Raw genomic sequence first — 14,865 nt, forward strand, 5'->3', positions numbered from 1 at the left:
ATAACTTAAGAAATTATTTTAAATGCAATTTCATAACTCAAATTCTAAAATTTGAATGTGGGTAAAACTTTAATAAATCACAAGTGTGCTATGCTTTCTTTACACACAAGAACACAGACTGCAACATCATGGCAAAAGCAATAACTAGCCTATCCGAAGACTGGTTTTTATTGTAACTTACCATATCTTCGAAATCTCTTGCAGCTATGAAATACTATCTGCCTTATACCATTGTTCATAAGAGTAATATGACATCATTGTAACTTTCAGGGCATATTCACTTTCAGGAAGAATTTCAATCCTTGTATGATCACTAACCAGGCATGCCCTTAAAGATTCATATTATGAAAGCAGGTGGAGAGCAGAAATGATCTCCACTCACCCTTAGTAGCTGAGGGATGGAGAAAGGCTGTGGTGAGGGATGTAGTTATAACTGAGGCAATTATAACCAATATTTGAATTATGTTTTTTTAACACTCCTGTCAGAGGTTTGAAAGCAGTCACCCCTCAGCCCAAATCCAAGATCCACCACTGCTGCAGTCAGACATAATATGTGTTTAGCAGCAAGAGTTCAATGATTAGCATCAGTAATTTTTTTTTTTTTTTTTTTTTTTGAGACAGGGTCTTGTTCTGTTGCCCAGGCTGGAGTGCAGAGACCTGATCTCGGCTCACTGCAACCTCCGTCTCCCAGGTTCAAGCGATTCTCCTGCCTCAGCCTCCCAAGTAGCTGGGATTACAGGTGCGCACCACCATGCCTGGCTAATTTTTGTATTTTTAGTAGAGACGGGATTTCATCATGTTGGTCAGGCTGGTCTTGAACTCCTGACCTTGTGATCCGCCCGCCTCGGCCTCCCAAAGTGCTGGGATTACAGGCGTGAGTCACTGCGCCCGGCCAACATCAGTAATTTATCTGCAAGTTCCAAAGATGTACAAGCTCCCAGTAATGCTGAAAAGTGGAGGCCTGATGGGGTTGCTAGTGCTCTGGCCAATATATTTCTGTGATGTTGACTTTTTTCAATGAATAACTTATTAAAACTGTCGCATCAGGGTGACAAAAAAGATCACTCATGAACTCTCATGGATTCTGCCTTATGGAATGATTGGATAATAATCATTAAACATAAACTTTCAAATTTTTCTGTAACTAATCAGTCTCATAATCTGAAAAATTCTGCATTTAAAAAAAATTGTATATATGTTGGAACAAATTATAATGAGAAACGACATGATTGCTCTAATACGTAACTCAGTTTGGGTCTAGCTTGATTCAGAAAATATGCTGATTTCTAAACCAAAAGTTTTAGAACATAGGTTTGAATATAGTTTTATAACATAGTTAAAATTCTTAACCAGCTATTTTAGTTTGGTTGGTGGTCCATTTAAAAAGTTGTCATTCAGGCCGGGCATGGTGGCTCACGCCTGTAATCCCAGCATTTTGGGAGGCCGAGGAGGGCGGATCACGAGGTCAGGAGATCGAGACCATCCTGGCTAACATGGTGAAACCCTGTCTCTACTGAAAATACAAAAACAAAAAATTAGCCGGGCGTGGTGGTGGGCCTCTGTAGTCCCAGGTAATCAGGAGGCTGAGGCAGGAGAATGGTGTGAACCCGGGAGGCGGAGGTGGCAGTGAGCCGAGATTGCACCACTGCATTCCAGCCTGGGAGACAGAGTGAGACTCCATCTCAAAAAAAAAAAAAAAAAAAAAAGTTGTCATTCAATAAAAAAGCATGTTTGGTATTTGCCTAAGCCTCTCAATTCTAGTGGGTGTTTTGCTAGAATTCTGTAGATGGCAAGGGGCATATTAAGTCACAAACAATACTAATGCTCAGTTTCAATATATTTGAAAACATAGAAAAACTTTTGATAGTCATTGAGCAGATATTACAATACACAAATTAAGAAAACTTTATAGTTATGAAATGTAAATTTGGAACAAGAAGACATTTCTGCAGGAGTCCACTCTCCTAAGCTTTGTGTTTATCTCGTTTTTAAAGTAATTAACCTTGGTAAATTATTACTTTATCTTATGTTTTAAGATATACATGTAACATATATTTTTTACTAAGGTCCCTCTTCCTTTTTCAAATACTAATATGTTTAACAGTTCCTCTTGTAAAACACTTTTTTTGTTCATCATTTGGTTAAAGGACAAAAACTATTACTGCTAAAGTGATTTGAGTATATATTGTAACTCTAAAATATTCAAATAATCTCCTTGATATTTATCTCGAGGTTCTAAACACAAATTTATGACTTACCACAAACATTACTTCCCATTTTGACATGGGCGTAACCATCTACTCCCCATGAACTTCCCCAAGAATTCCGCACAATCCAATATGGAGTGCTTCCTACAATGAAACATAAATGGTAACAAATCCTGAAAACTCAACTTTGTTATGAATGTTTAAGTTTCTTTATTTTAAGTTGGATTCTTGATAAGGATAGTAGCTCTGAGAAGAAGATTAAAAATGTAATGTAATGTAATGTAACTTAAACTACTTTATTTTAACTAAGTAAACCTGACCAGTACTTCGGGACACACTCCAATCAGTAGAAATATATGCTTGAATTCACTTCCCTTTATACAGGGACTGCATAAAATGAAAACAAACACCAATTTCCAATGAATGAGAAAAAGAAACAAAGAACTGATACATACATATGATAAAATAATATGCACTTACCTTTTCCCAACAATTATTCTAAATATTCCAGATAGTTTTGTATTGATAAAAATTATCATCATTTTAACAAGATATCCACCCAAAAATTGACAGGTGGAATCTGACAAGACATTTATATTGGGAACAGGTCCCCCAAATCTGGCCATAAACTGGCCCCTAAACTGGCCATAAACAAAATCTCTGCAGCACTGTGACATGTTTGTGATGGCCATGACACCCACGCTGGAAGGTTGTGGGTTTACCAGAATGAGGGCAAGGAAAACCTGGCCGAACCCAGGGCAGGAAACTGCTTAAAGGCATTCTTAAACCACAATAATAGCATGAGCAATCTGTTCCTTGAGGACATGCTCCTGCTGCAGATAACTAGCCAGACCCATCCCTTTATTTCAGCCCATGCCTTTATTTCCCATAAGGAATACTTTTAGTTAACCTATAATCTACAGAAACAATGCTTATCATTGGCTTGCAGTCAGTAAATATGTGGGTAAAGCTCTGTTCAGGGCTCTCAGCTCTGAAGGCTCTGAGACCCCTGATTTCCCACTCCACACTCTGTATTTTGTGTGTGTGTCTTTAATTCCTCTAGTGCCACTGGGTTAGGGTCTCCACGACCAAGTTGGGCTCAGCACATTTACACCTATAAGATTGTTGAGAAGTTGTGAAGGTCTTATGAGGACTTAGCCATAGCAGAACCAAATTTCAACGTTCTACAGGATGGTGATCACGTTGCGGTCAGCATCCAAGCTGGAAAGCAATCAACTGAGTCTTATCAGCACTTACCTGTTTTATCAAACCCAGTTATGAGAACTGCATGATTTGCTTCTCCACTAGAGCAGTGATGCTGTATAATGCCTCCCAGATAATCTTGCCAGCTCACTGCATCTACTATGACTACCAAAGGGCCAAAGGTAAGAAGTGCTTTTGCCATTTCATCTTCTTGGTTACTACCAAAAGAGGAAATATTTGGTTAGAAAATTTAGTTTTTAAGGTAAAAATAACAATGATCTATACAATCTGTGTATAATTCTGAGTAGGTTTGGTTGCAGTTACAAAGGACCTAAACAATGGAAGCTAAGTCAGAGAGATTGGTAGTCTATGGTTGGGATAGGGTTACAGGATATCAAGAACCCAAGCTCTTTCTCTATCATTGTGTTGCTATTCAAAGGTCTCCATTTTCAGGGTCCATTCATGGTCCAAGATGGCTGCTGGGACTCCAGCCATTTAACCCATATTTAAGACAGTAGAAAGGAGAAGTGGTACATCTCTGTTGAAAAGACTTCCCAGAAATAACACGCAACACTTCCACATATATCTTCACGGATTTCATTGGCCAGAACTCAGTCATATGACTAAGTCTAGCTTAAAGGAAGATGGGGAATGAGTTCTGTAGCTGGCTGGAAAGTCAGTGAAGATATAGGGCTTCTTTTATTAAGGAAAGTGGAAAGACTGGATATTTGGAGATAACTTGCCATCTCTGCCATACCGTGAGAATCAAGAGACTAACTTATGTTAGTCACTTTCAAATATAGAAATTATAGGGAAGGGCTACCCAAAAGTGGCTAATATAATTATACAATAGTAGAAATGTTAAACAAATATTTTAAAAAGACAAGAAATGTTAGGATGCCAGATGAACTAGGTGTTAGACTGTGAAGATTGCAAAATACACAATTATTGCTTTCACACATGGACATAAAGTCTCATATTATACAACATTTGTCCTTCATCGATCTTACAAGTGAGTGATCAAATCATTATTGACATTTTGCAAAGGACATCTTTCTGGGTGAAGGATACTGAAACAAGTTCCTAGTAGTTCAAGCCAGTAAGATAGCATTTTGTAGTTTACTGCTACAGCAAGCCAGGGGTGGATTAGTGGCTTGAAAGAGTAAATAATCTTTCATGATGACCAGCTGGAGACCAGTTTCTAGAGAGGGAATATTTTGTCCACAGAGGAGCAAAAAGTTGACTGCATAATAATGGAATTTATTGAAATAGAAACTATATACTCATTTTATGCGTTTATTCATGTTATCTATTAGCACGAATATCTGCTTTTTAACATAAGCAGACATTTCTAATTTTTGCTACTGTAACACAGTTTATATTAACTAAGATGATCCTGAGACAGGCAAAATTGTAAAGTTTTTAAAAGGGTCATGATAGGTTACAGGTTTTTAATTATCCCACACCTGGGTTCAGATTCCAACTATACACTGCAGCCCTTTAACCCACCGTGCAGAATCAATATAAGGATAAAATTATGGGATATAATTTTGCAAGACATGAATTATGTAGCATGCCCAGCATATAAGTTATACTCGAAGTTTACAATAAGGATTATTTATTTCCCTCATTTCTAACTTATCTAATAACTAATTTTGTTCCCCATAGGATTTAGTGTATAAAGTACATCTTATTGTATCAAAATTCTTTGAGTATTTCCTGATTTAAACATGATATATATATAAAATGATATATTTTTATATATATATATATATAATGATATATTTTTATATATATATATATAAAATAATCTCTCTATCAACCAGAACACAGCTGTCTCCACCAATTTGAGATAACAAAGGATTACTGGAAGTTCATCTCATCAAAGATCCAGTTTCAGGGACATCAGGAGAAAAGCAGAAAGATCAAGAAGAAGGAATATTTTTAGAATGCAAAGGGTAACTGACATTGCAGAATCAAAGAAACAATTTAGTAATAATCCCTGATTTGGGTTAGAGCTGAAGAAAAGATATCAAAGATTAGAAGTAAGAAATAGAATGACAAGCCTCAGTCATAAGCAGAGGCAAATGTTCCATTTGGCCCCAGAATTGAGTGGCATTGCTATCATTTGTCTTTCAGAAAGATGTCAGGTTTTAGAGAGTTCAAATATGCTCCAGACAGCATTTTAATTTTCATTATTAACCCAATATAGAACTACTATCAACATGTACATTGTTGATAATGGCTATATTATCAAACATTGATTCCATGAGTTTACTATTCATTTCACAGATTAATAATTTCCAAAACCTACAGTCTTCAAAGAATTTTCCTAAATTTTATTGTCATCAAGATGCGGCAATGAAGGCAAGTCTGACCTCTTACCGACACTTCATGATGTAGATTTCCATCTCATCTTCCCTAGAATTCAGTGCGTTACACTGTGTCTGAATTTTTCTGACTATTGTTATATGTAGTAGGTTCCTACAGTTTTTGTTTATTTACATGGTCATTCTAATATTCTAGTTTGAGTTCTGAAATTTCTGGGGTCTGATAAAAATTCATGAAGAACCCTGGGGATCATTTTGCTTTAAAATTAGATTATATTTTTATGTTTTAGAGGATTTTTTTCCCTTCTTAGATGTGTTCGGGTTCTGCACAATGTTTTAAAGAGTGTTTGGCTGAAAACCTAAGACCTCATGACCTTACCAATAGTGTTGGGAGTAAAAACACAAGCTTTAGAGTTGAACAGATACGACTAGTTCTAATCAGACTCCACAGTTTATGAGCTGTATGGCCCTCCCTGAGTCTCAGGCATCCATCTTATATGGAAACAATATATTGAAGTACAAAGGACCAGGTCTTGTGCCCAGTTAGGGCAAATGCTTTGGAAGACCTTCCCACATCCTCAGGGTGTCACCAATGCAATGCACACTCACCCAACTTGCAACAATGAGATCCTGCAGCCCTTTCCCTGAGCTGTTTTCCTCCTAGAGCCCAGAAAGCAAGCCCAGTCCCCATCTCTATCCCCAGCTGCACCCTCAACTAATGAACCAGGGAAGACAACAATCATCAATTTGGGTGGGATGGCACTGAAGTGTACATTTTACCCTGGCCGCCAGAGTTCCCCAGCAGGACTAAGCACGAGGTTAGCCACAGCACTAACTGGCTTAATCAGGAAACCCTGCTGCCCTGGTTCTCTCATTTTCCCACCCCACTACCAATCTTTCCTGGGATCACTTCCTAGGTGTTCCAACTGAACTCTTGCTGTTTCCTTCTAAATCTGTTCCTGTCTTAGACTTTCAAGTTTCATTAATGGTAATTCTATTTTTCAGTCATTCAGATCAAAAGGCCGGGAATCCTCCTAGACTCCCTTCTCTCTTATCTCCTCTCCAATAAAAAACTGTGTAGGGCTCTACCCTCTGTTTGGGGTATGAATCTATACATACCCCTCATCTCTCATCTCCAAGGCCATTCTTCTAATACCCTGTTCTAAGGCTGCTACTGCCTGGGGACTGATATGGTTTGGCTGTGTCTCCACCCAAGTCTCAAATTGAACTGTATCTCCCAGAATTCCTACGTGCTGTGGGAGGAAGCCAGGGTGAGGTAATTCAATCATGGGGGCCAGTCTTTCCAGTGCTCTTCTCGTGATAGTGAATAAGTCTCATGAGATCTGATGGTTTCATCAGGAGTGTCTGCCTTTGCTTCTTCCTCAATTTCTCTTGCCACTGCCATGTAAGAAGTGTAAGAAGTGCCTTTCACCTCCCACCATGATTCTATGGTCTCCCCAGTCATGTGGAACTGTAAGTCCAATTAAATCTCTTTTTCTTCCCAGTCTTGGGTATGTCTTTATCAGCAGCATGAAAATGGACTAATACAGTAACTTGGTCTTAGTAGAGTGGGGCATTGCTGGAAAGATACCCGAAAATGTGGAAGGGACTTTCAAACTGGGTAATAGGCAGAGGGCTGGAACAATTTCAAGGGCTCAGAAGAAGAAGGAAAATGTGGGAAAGTTTGGAACTTCCTAGAGACTTGTTGAATGGCTTTGCCCAAAATGCCAATAGTGATATGGACAATAATTAGGTCCAAGCTGAGGTGGTTTCAGATGGAGATAAGAAACTTGTGGGAAATGGAGCAAAGGTGACTCTTGTTATGCTTTAGGAAATAGACTGGCAGCATTTTGCCACTGCCATAGAGATTTGTGGAACTTTGAACTTGGGAGAGATGATTTAGGGTATCTGGTGGAAGAAATTTCTAAGCAGCAAAGCATTCAAAAGGTGACTTGGGTGCTGTTAAAAGCATTCCATTTTAAAAGGGAAACATAAAAAGAGCATAAAAGTTCAGAAAATTTGCAACCTGATGATGCAGTAGAAAAGAAAAACCCATTTTTTTGAGGAGAAATTCAAGCCAGCTGCAGAAATTTGCATAAGTAGCAAGGAGCCTAATGTTGATCCCCAAGATCATGGGGAAAATGTCTTCAGGTTATGTCAGACACCTTCATGGCAGCCCCTCCCATCACAGGCCTGGAGGCCCAGGAGGAAAATGTGGTTTCGTGGGCTAGGCCCAGGGTCCTCAAGCTGTGTGCAGCCTAGGGACTTAGTGCCCTGTGTCCCAGATGCTCCAGCCATGGCTCAAAGGGGCCAACATAGAGCTCAGGATGTGGCCTTGGCAGCTTCCATTTGGGGTTGAGTCTGTGGGTGCACAGAAGCCAAGAACTGAGATTTGGGAACCTCCACCTAGATTTCAGAAGATGTACGGAAATGCCTGGATGCACAGGCAAAAGTTTGCTGCAGGAGCAGGGCCTTCATGAAAACCTCTGCTTGGGCAGTGCAGAAGAAAAACGTGCGGTGTCTGACCCCGAAAGAGTCCCACGGGAGTTGTGAGAAGAGGGCCACTGTCCTCCAGTCCCCAGAATGGTAGATCCACTGACAGCTTGCACCATGCACCTGGAAAAGCCGCAGCCACTCAATGCCAGACCATGAAAGCAGCCAGGAGGGAGGCTGTACCCTGCAATGCACAGAGGCAGAGCTGCCCAAGACCATGGCAACCCACATCTTGCATCAGCATGACCTGGATGTGAGATCTGGAATCAAAGGAGATCATTTTGGAACTTCAAAATTTGACTGCCTGCTGGATTTTGGCATTGCATGGGCCCTGTAACCCCATTGTTTTGGCCAATTTCTCCCACTTGGAATGGCTGTATTTACCCAGTACCTGTATCCCTATTGTATCTAGGAAGTAATTAGCTTGCTTTTGATTTTACAGGCTCATAGGCAGAAGGGACTTCTCTTTTCTCAGATGACACTTTGGACTGTGGACTTTTGGGTTAATGCTGAAATGAGTTAAGACTTTGGGGGACTGTTGGGAAGGCATGATTGGTTTTGAAGTGTGAGGACATGAGATTTGGAGGGGCCAGGGATGGAATGATATGGTTTGACTGTGCCCCCACCCAAGTCTCAACTTGAATTGTATCTCCCAGAATTCCCATATGTTGTGGAGGGACCCAGAGGGAGGTAATTGAATTCATGGGGGCTGGTCTTTCCCATGCTATTCTCGTGACAGTGAATAAGTCTCACAAGATCTTATGGGTTTATCAGGGGATTCTGCTTTTGCTTCTTCCTCATTTCCTCTTGCTGCTACCACGTAAGAAGTGCCTTTTGCCTCCCGCCATGATTCTGAGGGCTCCTTAGCCATGTGGAACTGTAAGTCCAATTAAACCTCTTTTTCTTCCCAGTCTTGGGTATGTCTTTATCAGCAGTATGAAAACAGACTAATACAGGGACAGTATAACCTCATCTCCTACTAGTCTTGTCTTTTTTCTCCACACTGCAGCCACAGTGGCTTCATCATTGTTCTAACATGCGAGACATGTTTCTGCTTCATGATCTTTGCATTTACAGCCTCTCTGCTTGGAACAATTTTCCCCCAGATATCTGTGTGGTTAAGTCCACACACTTCTCCACGTCTTCACTTGAACATAACCTTTTCAGTGAGTGAGACCCTGCTAGGCAACCCTTTCTCAAATTGTACACTCCCCCTACCACCAGATCTTTCCTCTTCCTCCCACTGTTTCCTTTTGTTCTCTTTGGAAATTATTACAGTTAACATGCCATATGCATTTTTATTTTTCGTTGATTGTCTGTCTCAATTACTAATGAGGACAATGTTTTTGTCTGTTTTGTTCTTTGCCAAATTCCCTGAACTTAAAAAAAAGTCAGTAAATATCTGAATGAATACATAAATCAAAGAAAGATCTTCCTGCAGTCAAATGCTATCAGCTTAGCATTGTATTGTTAGAGTTTAATCTTCAATATAAACAAGAGATTTTGACTGGGACCTCTTCCTTCCTAATCAAAGGCCCAATGCCAATAACTCCTGCATTCTCTCTTTCCCTTAATTCAGACTAATGCCTATTATTCTTCAATTTCCTACCATGACAAGGGATTCCCTTAATCCCTTTTAATGATATTTTGTAAATCTAGTTTTTTTCTTGTACACATCCTTCCCTTATACTCTCAAGGAAGTCACAGTTTATAGGGCATACTTTCTCATTTTAGAAAGCACATTACCTTTACCCCCAAAGGAGATGTTGACCAAGGTACTCAGTGACCCTGAACATTTCATTATAAGTCCTACGTAGCCTGCCAGCTGTGGAATTAAGGCTGCCTGGTACATGGTTCCTAGGGTCACCCTGAGGACCCTTGTTGCAGACCAGAGTTGTGTTGACAACCTGCCAGTTCTCTGGCACACTTATGCTCATTTAAACGGGTACATTTTGTTCAAGGATGCAATTTCACCCTTGATTTCTTTCAGATCCCCTGGGTAGATACCATCTGGCTCAAGGGATTCTTTTATATTTTATATATGACCACTAAGTCATAGGGCATTCTGTTACCTTATCCAAATTTAATTTAGTTCCTCTGTTTTCTCTGTTTCAAAAGACTGCAAAGTTCCCATCATATATTTTCTTAATGAAGCCGGGAGTTGGTTGGGTCTCCCTTTGTACTTTTCACCCATGAACTCTATCAAATGGTCATGATGAGTCTCCAGCCAGCTCTGTGTTTTTCATGTGCTTTTAAAGCATTTTTAATGATTGTTTCCCCCCAAACTATCCAAAGTTATCTTGCCCTTCCATCTCAACACAAGTCCTTTCCCTCAGCCTGTCTTTATCTATCCCTACATTCCCATCATGCTTATAGTGTATGCTACATAATTTATCTTCAGTAATATATGCTTCCCTCTTGTTTCTAATCTGAATTTTTGTGTTATATTTTTCAAATGGCTGATGTCTTGAAAAATGCAAAGAACATAAATGGTATTTAAAATATGCTTCCTGATACGTAGCCTGTATGATATTAGCCGCACAAAGCAATTCTGGATGGACTCACCATTAAGACTGAAATATGCTAATGGTATTATAACACCTAAATTTGATAAGATGAAGGTGATAAATATAAATATAAATTATGCACCAATAATTTATAAGTATAATAAAATATAAAACATAACAAATAAATATACATATAAATTATTCCTTAAACAGAATTTAAATTTTTCATTTCTATTGCAATGACACTTGGAAAATTAAGTAGATTATAATTAAGAAACACCATTTACAACATTTCACTGTAATTGCTACTCTTTCTAGTAAAAAGTAGGTTTTACAACGATTAAGAGTATGCACTGATGCCTTCAATCAAATTATTAACTAGTCAACAGATCATAAATTTAAAATATATAAAGAAAAACATAATACAATAAGACATTTACCTGAAGTCATATGCAGAATAACCTTTGATCGAAAATCCAGAATGTGAACCAGAAAAGTAATGGCACAGACCATTTTGTGCTTTAAAAGGATATTCTGAATCTTTCACCAGTTTTACTTGCATCTAAAAGAAAACAATCACTGAAAATGTTTACTGTCAATTGTTTTGTAAATCAAATAGAACTTACTTCACTGTGTCAAAACAGATTCAGTTTCACACACCTCCATCATGTGCATATACTTTGCATTCTTTCGCTTTTCTTTCTTGAGACAGAGTCTTGTTCTGTTGTTCAGGCTGGAGTGCAGTGGCTCGATCTTGTCTCACTGCAACCTCCACCTCCTGGGCTCCGTCTCCCCAGTAGCTGTGACTACAGGTATGAGCCACCACACCAGGCTAATTTTTTGTATTTTTTGTAAAGACGGGGTCTCACTCTGTTGCCCAGGCTGGTCTTAAACTCCTGGACTCAACAAATCCACCTGCCTTGGCCTCCCGAAATACTGGGATTATAGGCGTGAGGCATTTTGCCCAGCCTATACTTTGGGCTTTTAACATTATAAATTAAATCTATCCAGAATAAGCACCTTGTTCTGGATAGCCTAGACATTTGGAGTCAATATCTTTCCTTCTCCCTTACTTCTCTGTATCTTACAGCATCCTTTTGTAGATCCTCCATGGATCTAATAACAATCTTGTCATCTTTCTCCTGACGGTGCTATAGGACAGCTCACTTTCCTCCCAGTGCTTCTGGTTCTGCCAAGTCCTTCGGACTCCATTCAGTGGTTTATACACAGGCAATGGGTAAGCCAAGCATTCTTTCTGTCACTTCACTTTTATGCCATTCATATAGCATGTGTCAAATACTTCATAGTTATCTGCACAAAATCTTCCCTTTTTGAATGCTAGGCTAATGAAAGGGAGGAGACTCATAATTCATTGCTGTCTACAGTGTGTACAGAGCAGCTCCTGGAATACGTGATTAAAAATGCAACCAATGGATAATGGAAGAGAATTCAGGTTTGGGAAACTCTGGCTTGATGACGTTTTACAGAACCCAACAGCACCCTTATTGGCAAATTTCATGCAGTTGATATCGGATCTGGGACACTGTCAGGGCAAGTCCTAAGAACACTGAGGGACACTGGGGTATACTGAGCAAACCCTACTGTGAGAGGCCGGGGAATAAAGGTACAACTCCATCTCAGCTACTGACTTGGCAACATGATCTCACCTCTCAGGCTTCATTTCTTCATCTATAAAAAGAGATACAGGCTGGGCACGGTGGCTCATACCTGTAATCCCAGTACTTTGGGAGGCTGAGGCAGGTGGATCACAAGGTCAGGAGTTTGAGATCAGCCTGGCCAATATGATGAAACCACATCTCTACTAAAAAAACAAAACAAAACAAAACAAAACAAAAACACCAAAAATTAGCTGAGTGTGGTAATGGGCACCTGTAGTCCTAGCTACTCAGGAGGCTGAGGCAGCTGAATTGCTTGAACCCGGGAAGCAGAGATTGCAATGAGCCAAGATTGCACCAGTGTACTCCAGCCTGGGTGACAGAGTGAGATGCTGTCTCAAAAAAAAAAAAAAAAAAAAAAAGAGGTAAAAGATTAGTTCGTCTCTAATTCCCTTTTAACCTTAACATTCAGAAATTCCATGAAAATAAAAAAAATCATATATTCTCAACTTTCTGGGGAATTATGAGATATTCAGATCTGCAAAAAAGCATGTATATACTAAGAAATGTCAAGAAATAAATATAAATATTTCTCTGAAGACAGACTTCAGAATTTTCCCCTTTTGATTTCTTGACAATTGCTTTGCCTAGAAATGATTCTTTTTAAATATTCTGATTAATTACTTCAAACTTCGATCATCTACATTTCTGAGCATGGAAACATTATTTAATATATGCGAACAAACTATCTGAATTTTGAACACACAGTAAACAAGCAAAAAAGGAAATAAAGAGTTTAAAAGGCTGAGAGACTAGTCACCTTGTTTAACCAGTTCAAGGCATTGAGAGTAGAGCCTCCATTGCAGCCATAATTAGTATACGAACAGTCAATGACCTGCTGGACACTTAGGTCTTCCAGGGGCTTCCCTTTTATTGCATATGCAGATTCCACTGCCCCCACCACGCTGAAGGCCCAGCATCCTCCACACTGTTTAAAAATAGAAAAAGGGGTAGTATTTATAGGGTTTAAATCAACTTACCAACATCTCTAAATATAACAAGTTACCGAATCAAGTAAGGTTTCCAGATTCTGGAAACCTACACAATATATATGCCTATCCTCTAGATTTTTAAATTGAAAAAAAGAGAAAACCAAAAGTCTCTTCTGAGCATCATTTAATTATTAGTTCATGTTGTCAGCATTATTACTATTCTAAATTTGGCAATGCAAGGTAAGGGTGAATTTTTAGAGACTGAGGAAATACTTGGGCTAACTGATGATCTTCTAAAAGACTATTCAGTTCACTGAATATGTGACTTCTCTTTGTAGGTGGCTTTTCTGCTGGAGAGCGTGTGCTGACTCCCACTCCATCCTTCCATCCCCCTTGCTTTTTTCAGGACACTCTGCTTCCATGGTCATATACCACTTCCATCCTAAGGGTGAGGAGGGGAAAGATGTATGTTGTGCTCATTATAGCTGATGGAGATAAGAGAATTAATAAATATTAATGAATTACTTTTTAGGCTATAAAGATACCCTATTAAGTATGCTTATAGTGGATGCACATGAAATGTCCTAAGGATATAAACCCATATTAGTCATTACTCCATTATTGGCTGCCGATCATGCTGATAGTGGATCTATTAACTTGCTTTCACTTAACAAACTAGAACAAAAGAATAAAAGAACTAGTCCTGAAAGAAAGAGAGGAGACAGAGGGAATGAAATCAGGGATCATAGGATCCCGTAAAAGGAAGAAGGATCCACAGAGAAGGCAGAGGAGAGTAGATTTGAGATTGGATGAACCTGACATAACCAGAGGGCCATGTGTGGCAGAGTTAGATCAAAAAAAAAAAAAAAAAAAAAAAAAAAGGAATGACAATTGGATATCTTTGCAGAGTTACATTTTGAGCAACTTTATGGCTTTAAGTGCTCTTTTAAAGGTTATATCTCTCGTGCCGATGGCATAGTAAAAACACTCACTATACAGCAGGGTCTCCAAACTTCAACAAAAGTGAACACAGGGTGGCTCACGCCTGTAATCCCAGCACTTTGGGAGGCAGATCAGGAAGTCAGGAGTTCAAGACGAGCCTGACCAACATGGTGAAACCCCGTTTCTACTAAAAATACAAAAATTAGCTGGGCATGGTGGGGCGCACCTGTAATCCCAGCTACTCAGGAGGCTGAGGCAGGACAATCGCTTGAACCTGGGAGGTGGAGGTTGCAGTGAGCCGAGATCACACCACTGCGCTCCAGCCTGGGTGACAGAGCGAGACTCTATCTCAAAAAAACAAAAAAAGAAAAAGAAAAAAGGTGAATACAAGCTGCTGACACCACCCCTATAGCCAGTTTTAGTCAAGCCACAAGGGCAGTTCCTGCTTAAAAAAAAAAAAGAGTCTCTCGAATATTCCTTTAATTAAAGATCCCTAATTAAAAGTTCCCTCTTTAATACACTGTGGACCATTTTTGAAAGGATTCTATTTATGTCTAATTCACATGTCATTACAA

The 14,865-nt window shown here is 39.3% G+C and overlaps 1 protein-coding gene and 1 long non-coding RNA gene across 3 annotated transcripts in view; one reads left to right on the forward strand and one right to left on the reverse strand.

Annotated features, from left to right (window-relative positions):
• The window catches only part of CTSO (cathepsin O), a 29,890-nt gene that overhangs the window by 2,277 nt on the left and 12,748 nt on the right, over positions 1 to 14,865 (reverse strand). The window contains exons 4-7 of one of the 2 annotated variants that reach the window (XM_005556153.5): positions 13,177 to 13,344; positions 11,181 to 11,302; positions 3,465 to 3,628; positions 2,259 to 2,351 (exon numbers count right to left, since the gene is read on the reverse strand). In XM_005556153.5, the coding sequence (XP_005556210.3) occupies positions 2,259 to 2,351; positions 3,465 to 3,628; positions 11,181 to 11,302; positions 13,177 to 13,344 (547 nt within the window). The remainder of the gene's footprint in view (positions 1 to 2,258; positions 2,352 to 3,464; positions 3,629 to 11,180; positions 11,303 to 13,176; positions 13,345 to 14,865) is intronic. The other variant, XM_065545638.2, reaches the window with a different exon arrangement.
• On the forward strand, positions 9,030 to 13,824 carry LOC135971027 (uncharacterized). The gene is made up of 3 exons (XR_010587052.2): positions 9,030 to 9,112; positions 11,898 to 11,977; positions 13,687 to 13,824. It is a non-coding gene; the product is annotated as an uncharacterized lncRNA (long non-coding RNA).

The sequence above is a fragment of the Macaca fascicularis genome, chromosome 5, assembly GCF_037993035.2.
Source record: "Macaca fascicularis isolate 582-1 chromosome 5, T2T-MFA8v1.1".
Taxonomy (NCBI): domain Eukaryota; kingdom Metazoa; phylum Chordata; class Mammalia; order Primates; family Cercopithecidae; genus Macaca; species Macaca fascicularis.